The following is a 12,598-nucleotide window of genomic DNA, read 5'->3' as shown; positions in this document are numbered from 1 at the left end:
AAGCCACCAATCAGTATTATTACTCTATAAAAGCCATGGACTGTGTTTTACTGCATGCATTTTAGAATTCATGTGTCAGATTCTTCACCTTCACCTGCCTCTCCATAGCGAGCAGCGAACTCAGTTAGGGACCCTCAATATTTTACAAACCTAAGTATAAACGTCAAGACTGTAGTGCAAGGCCATTAAAGAAATTAGATTGTACAATGGTCCTCAAATGTAATTATGAAAACATAAAAACGTTTTCTAGTATATACGCAAGTTCAGTAGGTTTAAAATAATAACAATAATCTCTGTCTCCCAGTCCCTTAAATATACCACCAACCCTTTAAAACGAGCCCTAAGCGTAATATTTACCAGTGAAAAAGTTTTGCAAAATATTCACATCATTTGCTAACACGGAGAGCAATTTGACGAGTAGACACTCCAGTCTGTAGATGTCTGGCGACTATAAAAAAGCCAAAAAAAAAAAAGAAACGTGATGAAATGCACGTACGCGAGTTTATTTACGCGACGGACCACAGGGTGCGTAGCTGTTTTAGTTCCGGGTGCGTGTAGCTCCGTTAGGCTAGCCACCGTTAGCCCACAGCTGTAGGTGTGTCCCTTTAGAGTCGTAGGTGTGTCGCAGCGTTTGGTTCCAACTGAGGGACAAACTAGCCATTTATGAATCGCAACTGAGAAGCAGCTCGGTTGCCGAGGGAGAGAATGGCGGCAGCGTTACTGTCCGAGACGGAGATCCAACACCGCTCTATGGCGGAAGAGGACCCGAACGGGAACGAGCACGGCGCCGCTGCCCGTAGTAGCGCGCCACGCTGGGGACCGCAGCACGCCGGGGCCCGCCAGCTCGCTCAACTCTACTCCTCCGGTAAGACCATGAACAGAACAGTCACACACACACACACACACAAGGTGTTCCTCAAACCCAACACTAAGAGACTAGCGTAGTAAGCAGACCCAGCTGTGTTATGGTGCACTTTGGAGAGCTCCCAGGTCCAAAGTTGTAGTCTTTCAAGAGAAATTGTCACAAAGCAGCTTTATAGATTATCATTTAGACTCCCTTTGAGCAAACCAGAGGCTACAGTGGTGAGGTGGTGAAAAACTCCCTGAGAGAGCATGATGTTGAAACCAAACTCAAAGGGAATGAGACTAAAACAGGGTCAATATGATGGCCATTATAAGTACATTGTGAGTCATTGAATGAGCACAGGAATGTCACGTGGGCATGCATTAGCTACAAGACTACACTATTCAGAGAAGTGTTTTGGGGGTATAAACTGTTTTTAAGTTGCAAGAAGTTTTTGTATGTAGTACCATCCAAAACAATCTCATCTGAACGATAAGAGATGAACAAATGTCACGGACCGATTTTGTGTTGCAGGTTTTGACCTTGGCGTTGACCTCGCGATTGGCGTATGATCGCAGTGTGCTTCAGGGAGCTTGTAACACACACCTGTCACGTTGTTCAAATTGCTTTTTAATTGACTAGGCTTATCGTTCTTTTCAAATAGTTTTCGTCACTCCAAAAAAAGTTGTTTGTTTTCAGAAACATCTGTTGTATGTTCAGGAAACATGAGCAAAATATTTTAAGCCACGACTCAAAGCCATCTTAAAGAGAAAGCTCAGTTTACATGGCGCAGCATCAGAGGATTAGTGGTTCAGGCTTCATTAGAGAAGGCAGCTTTTTCACATTTCGCCGTGCAGCTCGCCAGCTCCTGTTGCAGGCCCCGTTAAGTCCTCCTGTTGTGGCTGGAGATGGTAGCTGCTTTAAAAGCATGTAAAAAAAGAATTTTTTTTTAAAAAGGATCAGTTTAATTTGGAATGCTATTAGGAGCGATAATGATCACTCTGTTTTGAGGCCGTGCAACCGGTACGTTGGGGATGTGCTGCCACTGGCAGGCCCTGATAATTATTTGGGGAAGTGTGGGGTGGGCGAGTGGAGAGCTGTTTTGCAGGGTTAATAAGTTAATGTGGTAATGCATGTCTCTGTTGATGAGAGCACTGGGGATGGAGATTTTGGATGAGCGGTGTCACTTCCCCTTCCCCCCCACTGTGAAGTGGGTGTTTGAGATGGTTATTTATAGAAGTGATGCACTGTGTTAATAACATTCCATGCGCAATCAAACGTCTCCTTTTTTTCAGTTGTTCCTCCATTTCTTCAAGCTGTAGGGTTGGCAGGGTTAATTAAGGATACTTGCTGGTTGGAATGTTAAGGTTTATTTGGAAGAAAAACACTTGTATGCTTAGAATTAAATATCTGTTTAGCAATTCTGGTGCTCGTGTAATGCTGTGGCGACAGGACGTTTTGTTGTTAAACTTCTGAAATCCGAAACTCCAGTGATTTTTAGCATTATGCTAATGTACAGTGGTGGACAGTAAAGTAAATGTAATTCATCACTGTAGTTAAGGAGCTTTTTCACGTATCTGTATTTTACTGAAGTATTTTTATCCGGAGAGACTTTTCCTTTAACTTCACTACATTTTCAAAGTCAAATATCTTCCTTTTTTAGAGGAAGTGAGTGTGTGTAAACTAGATGAGGAGTCTCAAGGGGTCAAATGGGATTGATGAAACTTTGGTTCTCTTCTTTGGAGTCTACACAACATTACTGCTAGCTTAGGAAAGTGGAACAGCTGGACACCACGTCCAGACATTTGTCTGCTTCTCAGGTGGGGTGCTGACTGTGCTTTGTACTTCTTTAGCTCACTTTGTAGATCTAACATGAGGTAAACAGGACAAAAGTCTAGCGCTTTTTTGCTACTTCCTCTGGTATTTCAGACCAAGTGCTGCCCGCTGTGCACCTGGGCTCCTAAAGTCATGTCCTTGTATTTGTAGATCACTATCAAAAGGCTATTGCGTATAGGAATGATTTTGTGCAGGTGACAGTTCAGCTAACGAGGACAAGGACTGGTACACAAGCTAGGGAAGTTGTGACGACGAAGGAAAGTTCAGGAAATATGTGGTATCAAATTTGTATGCAGCAAATTTTACATCAGGAAGTAATGAAAAACCTTGTCAACAAACAAGTGTTTGGGAAGAAAAGAGCTGGTTGCAGTTTTTCTACCAGGAGGAAGTTCTTAGTCAGATGAACAAGGGTGTGTCCTGTGAGCCTGGTTTGTTTTCAGAGTAAAGAGGCTGAGGAATCCACCATATTTCTTCAGTTTCCCTTTACGTTAGATTCTCTGGAACAGAAATATGGAGGTTGAAAATCTAAATTCTGCAAAGTTCTAGAGTCAGTGTATGTGTTTGCCCTTATATTTATAGATTTGCACTACAAGCATGTTCAAGGCCATTGATTATAGATACGATTTTGTGCAGGTGACCAAAGTTTGTATTCTCACCTACCTTGTCCAGTAGCAGAATTTATGAATAAATAAATTATGAATAACTAGAGTGGGAGAGGTCAGAGTTTCTCTGGTTAGGAATTGATCAGAGTTTATCCGTTTGATTGTAGCAGGTGGGGGGTAATTGTCTCGAGCCCCCTGTTAGCTGAGATCCTTGTTTGAGTTTTCCACTTCCCCATAAGCAAGTATCAATATCGGACACTTTATCGGACACTAATTTACTGCATGTGCAACTGCCGCTTATCAGTTGTTTAAACACCGCTGTGCTTATTTATGGTGACCATCACAGAGATAAGTCGGCCGAATGTCAATATCGCACAAAAGCACGTTAATCTGCATCTCTTATCACTGTGCTTGGAGAAACAATACATTTTTTTTATTGTGAGGGGGAAGTCCGTTTAAAGCTACTGGTGGCTGTAAATGTGCTCCCTATTACAATAATCAGTCATTAAACAAATAAGTCCTATGATAAATAGTCATATATCAGACTGAGTGACTCGTGGTGTAGTCTGAATACTGGCTGTATTTCAGCCTGATTTTAAACAGGGTTAAAGAAGGTTTGAAGAGATTTTGCAAAAGTAAATTTGAAACAGACGCTCAAGAGGAACAATGTATATATTTCCAAACAAATGTGTTCTCTGTTGATAGGAAGTTGTTGTTAATAATAATAATATTATTATTTTAATTATTATTATTATTATTATGACACACAATCTTTTATTCATTACATACTTCAAAGTTGCCTGTTGTGCACAACTTAGACAATTTGATTCATTATTTGATTATACTATTTTATAAGCAAATTAAAAAAGCAATATTTGGGAAAGGTTAAGTCTGAACACAAGCCAGACAGTTCGGCTAACTAGAACAAGGACTGGTACATATGCTAGGGAAGTTGTGATGATAATGGAAAGATCAGCAGGAAAATGTGGTATGAAATGTGAATTCAGCAAATTCTACACCAGGAAGCAAGAAAAAACCTCATCAACAAACAAGTTTTTGGAAAGAAAATTTGCATTTTCTCTACCAGGAGGAAGGTCTTTGTCAGATGAACAAGGGTGTGTCCTGTGAGCCTGGTGTGTGTTCACCATAAAGAGGCTGGGAAATCCACCATATTTCTTTATTTTCCTTTTAGTTTGCATTCTCTGGAACATAGATATGAAAGTTGAAGTCCACTATATATGTTGATGTTCCTGCCTTCCCTAAGTCTATAGAGTTTGTATTCATTTTTCTAATAGTGATGCCTAAGGTTATCACTTTTGATGAGCACAATGTACTCTGAACAAATATGATGGACACACCAGATTGGTAAAAGTTTGTGGACTCCTGACCATAAGATTTGTATGTGCTTCTTTAACATCCCATTTTATATTTGATTCCCATTTACTGTCCAAATAAACTCCACTCTACTGGAAAGATGTTCCACTGGATTTTGGAGTGTGTTTTTGGACATTTTGCACTCAGATGTTAGTAAAGTAAGGTACTGATGTAGGGTGAAGAAGCATTGTGTTCATTTGGGTTTATAGCACTATAGCAGGTATTCCACGCCAACCCGTGTAAAGCCTATCTTCTTGAAGCTGCATTTGTGCAGATTTGGAACAAATTTGTGTCTCCTAGATCAAGTGAAGGGAAAATTGAATACTACCACATCCACATACAAATGTGCTCATCGAACTTTTTGGTAACAGTTTGGTGAAGAACCACTGGGCAGGTGCTGTGTCTAAATATGTTTGTCTATATATTTGTATACATTTTTTTATTTGTCCATCGGAGAAAAAAACCCAGCTATGCCTAGGTGGTCTTTTGACTGACTTTCTTTCGCCTTCTCCCGTTAGGGGTCGCCACAGCGGATCCTCCGCATGTTTGATTTGGCACATGGTTTTTACGCTGGATGCCCTTCCTAACGCAACCCTCCCCAATTTATCCGGGCTTGGGAATGGCACTAAGAGGTCAGGGGTGGCCAACCTGCGGGTCGCGAGCTGCATGCGGCTCTTTGGCTGGTTTCATGCGGCTCTTACGTTCATATCGATTTTTGTGTGTTTGATTTTTAATGTGCGTGTTCGCTTTGCTTAAGTTTAATACGGTATTTTTAAGACTTAAATGAGCTTGCCCCTACTGGGAAACTTCGCGGTATATCAGACCTGATGAGGCCAATCATAAATTACAGCGATGCACCGAGAATTTTCGGAAATACCTAAATCACCGAAACAACACGGCAGAAACACAACTGTAATGACGCAATAAAAAAGCGCAGCCAGCACACGTTTATCTGGATAAGAGCAACATGTGTGCGGAGAGCGATTTGCAAAACATGCAATGCTGAAATTTCAAGAGGGGTTGTGTATCTGCAAAGAGTTTCTCCAAGTCGGGTTTAATTTATCACCTGAAATCCAAACATCCCGATTGCCATTCTAAATATGAGAAGAACGCGGCGCAGAAAAGTAAAGTCAATCCGAGCATGCGCACTCCGTCTGTAGAGGACGTTTTTGAAAAGGCAGGAAAGTTTTCCAGTGATGGTGCCAAGGCAAAAGGCATAACACAAAAAATGATGGAATTCATTGCCATTTGAATTGAATTTTCGTTTCGGTGCATCCCTAAAATATTATCGTTGGTGTGGCCCTCTGACACAATTCAGGTTTCTCATGTGGCCCCTTGTAAAAATTAATTGCCCACCCCTGCGGTATATTCATCTCACACACATGCGCATTTGACACAAATACCGTATTAAACTCAAGCGAAGTAAACACGCACATAAAAAAAACCACACAATGTCCTTGTTTTCTACTCTGAAACATGTGAAATCAAAGCATCGATCTGTTCTGACTGACACTCATGTGAAAGAATTGCTTCGAGTGGCAACAACGGAATACGAGGCAGATTTGAAGGGGATTGTTTAAGGCAAGGAATATGCCAAAAGTCCCACTAAGTAACATGCATAGTAAAAGAAAAACGCTATTGTAAATTATTATATTTTTGTTTGTGGACTTGGTTAAACAGAGTTTGTGTGTGTGAGACAGTGCACACAATGTTCATTGTTGAAAATGACTGGCCTGTGGTCTTAGAACTGTAGGAGTCAATTTCTGTCATTATGTTGGTGTGTGACATTTACAATAAATCTGGCTGAGCAGAGGTGTGTGTGTGTGTGTGTGTGTGTGTGTGTGTGTAAGAGGAAGGGATGGGTGATGATGGGAATGTGGCTCTCGGTCTCTGACTGGTTGGCCACCCCTGTCCTAGGTGCTCTTTTAATCAGTAAATGAAATCGACAATTTGTTAGAACTCTCTCTGTTCAAACATAATGTATCTAGTAAAGCAGGATGTCTCTGGCAGGATGAGGTACCTTTTTGTTAAAAAAAAAAAAAAAAAAAAAAAAAAAACACAAAACAAAAAAAACAACAAGAACAGAAATTCCTGTTTATGCATCTTGAGTCCCTAAACCACATTCTACCTTTTACATATGTTCATCAGATCGAACACTTTACTTTTTCCAACTATTCAGTTAGTCTGATAAAGTACTTTTCTAGTTCCACATCTTGACCATGATCAATGCAATAATGTCTTTGGTATTCTGTGTGAAAACTACATTTGTTTTCCTTAGATGAGAAACTGTATTTAATCTTCTCTCTCTGTGCTGTTATCTATTTGCATTCCTGCAAAAAACATGCAAATCCTGCTAGTCTTCAGAAGATCCAGGTTGCATATCGTTTAGTTGCTTCATATTGCCACTTTATGGAAAGTTTCCTCTTGATTGTATGTGCTGCAATCAGGAAATGACAAGAAAAGAGGGAAACGGCTGAACTTTTGCGTGTATCTACTGAAGTTTCTTGTATTGTGGTAATGGGCTTGTGTGTTAGACCTCTGGAGTCATACCAAAAACATGACACCAGGCCTGTGATTTAAACCCAGTCAGATATCGAGTGTGAAGTACTGCACCACCACATTATTTAACTCAGCATATATATATATATATATATATATATATATATATATATATATTTATTTCTGCTTTACACTATCAATGCTCGCACCGCCAAGAACTATATGCTACAGATTTTAGTTCTAGTCAGGTGTACGCACGTCCACCAGCTCAGGCACATTCTAATGACACGAGAGCTCAACTCTGCCCCCCTGTCAGCACCAGGCTGAGGTTTCTTCATCTCTACCTCCCCTTTCTGTTCTGCATGTGCGATGTACACCCAGCCAAGGCTGTCTGAGTTGATGAATAATTTAACCCCCCTCCTCGCCTTCAGACCTCCACAGCACGCACTGGCCGCCTCTGGATTCCTGACCTCGAGGTTGCTAGGTCATGGGTTTAGAACCCAGCTGGGTGCTTAGTTCACCTGCTGTACACCTGACCTGACCGGATGACTCTGGCAACATTGGCCACTAGGGGTGGACGATATGACAGTAAATATTGTATCACAAAAACTTTTTGTGATGATCTATATCATGGTATAGAGTTTTTGTTTGTTTATCTAATTAAGACATCTTAGTTTGATTACAAAAGATGAATGAGATATTAGATCAGACTTTCCTGTTAATTAAATGCCTTAAACGAATTGGAACACCTTGGCCATTCAGTTTTTGTTGAGCAAAAATATTGGAACATGCGGTCCTAATGTAAATATTTGTTGCATATTTCTTGCTTGAACAAAATCGGTGACGTGCTAACATCATTAAACCGTTACATTTTTCTTTTGTGTTTATTATTTTTTTTAATTAGCAGCATAACAGCTTCTTGCAGTTGGGTTTTTTTCCCCAGGGGTTTTCAACCTTCAGTCACATTTTCAGAAGGTGATGTGCTGCTCGGTTAAGTCAAAGCCTAATGCTGGTCTTTGCCCATCTAAAACCCTTCCAGTATTTTCTGTTCTGGTGTGATGGCAGTGTGTTATGAGGTCATTGTCCTGCTGCTTGGTAAAGTTTCCTCCGAATTAGAATTCATTTCCTTGGCTGCTCTGTTTGACGTCTGCTTGATAGTACACTAGTATTTTTGAATGCAAATGATGGATATATATATATATATTCAAAGCAAAAAGTACCATGTACAATAAATACCAGAAATGTTCTAACTTGTGTAACATGTTTTACATATTGATGTAAATATCAGGAAATGTAAGCCGATCCATCATCTCATTCATATTTTTAAAAAGCTCACTCAAGGAGACAAGCCAAGACAGCTAAACACATTAGGCCTGAAACCACACAGCCTGTTATTAATATTTGATGGAGTTCTGTATTAGCTTTTCCAAGAATTTCAGTAACTTTGACAGTAGGGAATGGTGACTGTAGGAAACCTGTATAATTACTATTATCTAAATTCCATTTCTGAGCTTTTTACTCCCTGTGCATTCTTCAATCATCTCTGTATTTAGTACCAGGTTCTCAGTGATGTGGTCCCACTGTGATATATTTTATTTTTATATGTAAAAAGCCACTCTATTGTTCATTTTTAATCACACGCTCCCATTACATCATCTCCGATACTGTTTCGATTCTGATAGTCATAAAGTCTGAGAAAACAAGCAGGAGGCGAAGCAAAAAAAGGGATGCATGTTTGAATAAAAGACATATGTCCCTGCTATGAGTTTTGGCTGTCTTAGGAGCGCCAGTTACTTTCACGCCAGAAGGTTGTGACCTTCATTAGAGTCAGTCTCGGGTCAGTCGTTTTATTAATTGACGGTTTTCCAGATCGAATTCAAAATCAGGAACAAGCATAAACAAAGAGCCATTAAAACGGTGTCATTTTTCCACCAATGTGAAAAATATCATTAACAATCTTTGTCTTTTTTTTCTCGCTTCAAATATAAATTCTTTTGCAGCCCTACTACAGACACGGTTCACCTCATTACCTACTTTAGCATGTACAATTATGGCCTTTGGCAGGCAGCCTATGCAGCGTGAATGCACAGTTAAGAGTAATCTCCTTAAACAAATCCCCACCAGTGGAAGCTTCGTACTACAGTGGAACCTTGATACTTTTGGCATCGTCATGCGTTTAAAAATCACCACCGGTGGAAGTTTTTTCTCCCGATGCCGTGGTGCTCAGAACACAGGTGAGGTGCGTGTTTTTTTGTTTTTTTTTTGTTTTTTTTTTGGGGTTTTTTTGGTGTTTTTTTTTTTTCGTTTCCGTTCGGAAATTTCATTGGTCTAATGTTATGTCGCTCAGTTTTTTTGGCTTGAAGTTTGTGAAACCGGGAAAAACCCAGGAAAAATCAATAAATTAGCCGCTTCGTTGTTTAAGACGCAGGGTTCAAAACATTGGAAAAAAGTAGCGGCTTATAGTCCGAAAAATACGGTACCTCCAACCTGAATACTATTAGTGCAGGAAAAAAAAAACAATAAAAGCACATTTACCGTTTTCTGGTTGTGATATTTTGTGCATGGTTTGTCACTTAAACTTTTTCCACGTCTCTGTGGTAAGATGACAGTTGTGCCATGTTGAGTCCTGATATTTTTTTCGAGAATCTTGTCATTGAGACAGTCTTTCCACACAGACCGGGTTGCCTTTTGTTTAGCAGGTCAGGTAACATTCAAAATTTATACAGCAGACACAAACCCTGTCTGTGCGTACATCCCTCGCTGAGTTGTCCACTGAGATCAGATGAAAGCATCAGGGCATGTGACTGATCCATTTGTGCTAATCAGGGGAATTCTTACCTCCCGCCCTATCGTTGCGTCTCACTCTCTCTTTTTCTCTCTCTGTCTGTCTCTCACTTTAGCATCTCTGCCTGACCCACTTTTTCTGTGTCCCCACCCAAGTCCCATCTGAAGACAGGCCTAATGAGATCTGGCCAGAGGAAATGCATGTGTCTGTCTTTTCCACAAATTCTTCACCCCAATCCAAATTTCCTTTTGCCCACATGTACATGTCCTGCCATTTCCAAGGAGGTGAAGTGGTGAAAGAACGGCTCATTTATGGCATGCTGGCAGGCTTGAAGGCTGCTATTCTGGGCCTTTGAGGCGCCTATTGTTTCACCTCTCCGGAGGAGGCAAGAGCTGCTCTTTCAGAGACGCGGCTGTGCCGAGAACGCAGGCCACCGGCGCTCCGTCAGTAGAAAGGCGTCCTTTGTTGGCTCGGGACGGAGACAGTGCCAGACACGCATCTCGACACTGTTCAAAGAACACCTCCCTGTTCACACTCGCTGACTTCTGCTGGCGTGACAGACGAGAAACTTGCAGCTCACGCCCAAAGCAGGACAGTGTTGCAAAAGCGCAAAGACGGTTTTGTATGTTGGCCGACAGGTGCAGTTTTTTTCAGAATGTTAAATAATCTACAGGTGCAGAATGTAGTGTTAATCAGAATCTCACCAGTAAGCATTCAACAATAGTGTATCATATATAAAAGAAAGTTAGTATTTTTACCTGTGTGTGTGTGTGTGTGTGTATGTATGTGTGTGTGTGTGTGTGTGTATGTATGTATGTATATATATATATATATATATATATATATATATATATATATATATATATATATATATATATATATATATATATATAAAAAATATTATGAGAAGCACATCTTTTCACTGAAATGAGAAAAATTACAGCCTCAATGATTCAAAATGGCTGTATTTTGGGCTACGGTATTTATTTATTTATTTATTTATTTTGCCAGTTACTACCCATGAGATAGATCACATGACGGCTCGAATAGTCATACTATATGTGAAAGGTTGCTTCTTTTAACAGAAGAGAGGTAAGGCAGAACTTTTTTCTCTGTATCGGCTAAAGGAAAGCTATCTGGTGGAGGAGGCCATGTTTCATTCTGCTGTAGAAGGCTGCAGATGTTAAGTGGGTGAGCGAGTGAGTAGGAACACCATTAGCATTTACAGGGTGTTGTTTGGCACTCGAGCCACCCCTCTGTGTCGAATCAGGCATTGTTGATTAATTTCAGCCTATTAGCACCCCCCTCCTCATCCTCCCATCTCTCTTCACCCCTCCCAGGTTAATTCCCCATGCCAGCGAGCAGCAAAGGGGGCCATGGGTGTGAGCGATCGTCGCAGGGGTTTGCTGGCGAGCACATCGTTGTCAGGAGTGTATTAATGAGCGTGAGGCTCAGCTCCCGCGGCCAGGGCCACGGCGGCGATGCCGGCTCTGCTGAGGCCTGGCCTAGTTTCTGCCCTCGCCGGGGAGCACGAGGATCCAACGACTGATGCTGATCACCTGACAGCGGCCCCACTGCTGCACATGTTCGTGTGTTTGTGTGCGCGTGTATGCAGGAGACGGATGGCAAGTGTGAGCGCGGCTAAATGGCTCTCTCGTTTCACTTTCCTGTCGCTGAATAATTTGCCGAGCATCGTTGGAAGGTGTCGTAGACAGTGGTGAATCTCGTCAGCTCTTTATCTTGTAGTAGTTCCCTCGTGAGCATCGATTGGCCAAACTTGAACAGATGTGATCTCGTGCTTGGGCAGTCTTCTGGGTGTTTTATATTAATGATGACACTGGAGTAGAAAACCTTTCGAACGTCATTCGAAAATGACAAACGCCTTTAACATTTAGTGCAAGTGACAAAATTTACACTCAGCAAAGTCCACTGGATATAAAATCCAACAGTTAAACATTCTATATGCAGAGAGACTACTGAGAATTACATCAGAATTAACACAGCACATTTTATCGAGCTAGTTAGATGATTAGCATCTCCTTACTGCCCTGTTTATGGCCAGAATCCCAGTCCAGATTTTCATTTTAGTAACTTCCACTTCCAGTGTTTTCACTGGATTTTGGAGTGTGTCTGTGGGAACTTGGGCACTTTCAGGCACAAAAGCATTAGTTACGTTGGGTGATAAAGTCTGACACACAGTTGCTTGCTAATTCATGCCATGTTGAGGTCAGGGATCTGTACAGGATAATTGATTTCTTTGTCACTTCCTGATCATGATCCATGTTCATGCTGTACCAGGATTTAGTTTTTTTGTTTACATTAAGTAAAATCATAATTGCCTCAGCATGTGCCGACATATCAGATGCTGGTGTCTACATGCTTATTGCCATATAATGTATATACTCATGGATATTATCACCGCCTTCTCAACAACTTAAATGTTTATTCTTTGGTTATTCCTGATCACTGGTTGTGGTTTTAGTCACGTCATCTGTATTTGAATGAGCCGTTGTCTGAGATTCGACTTCATATCACCACACTTTTCCAGAACATTCTGTGTATTCTTATTACAGCCAGTGCTGGCGCTACTGTCCTTCATTCCTTAAAATCTGAAAGAACCCACCTTAAGGGATTTGGCAGAAAATAGTCAATTGTGGG

The 12,598-nt window shown here is 41.0% G+C and overlaps 1 protein-coding gene across 1 annotated transcript in view; it reads left to right on the top strand.

Moving 5' to 3' along the window:
• The first annotated feature begins 360 nt into the window (after positions 1–360).
• The window catches only part of LOC310731993 (plasmanylethanolamine desaturase 1), a 33,278-nt gene continuing 21,040 nt past the window's right edge, over positions 361–12,598 (top strand). The window contains exon 1 of the mRNA XM_083552138.1: positions 361–865. Within this exon, the coding sequence (XP_083408264.1) occupies positions 706–865 (160 nt within the window). The 5' untranslated portion in view covers positions 361–705. The remainder of the gene's footprint in view (positions 866–12,598) is intronic.

Source organism: Silurus aristotelis, assembly GCF_946808225.1.
Source record: "Silurus aristotelis genome assembly, chromosome: 10".
In the NCBI taxonomy this organism is placed as follows: domain Eukaryota; kingdom Metazoa; phylum Chordata; class Actinopteri; order Siluriformes; family Siluridae; genus Silurus; species Silurus aristotelis.
This window is presented reverse-complemented; position numbering and strand designations above follow the sequence as displayed.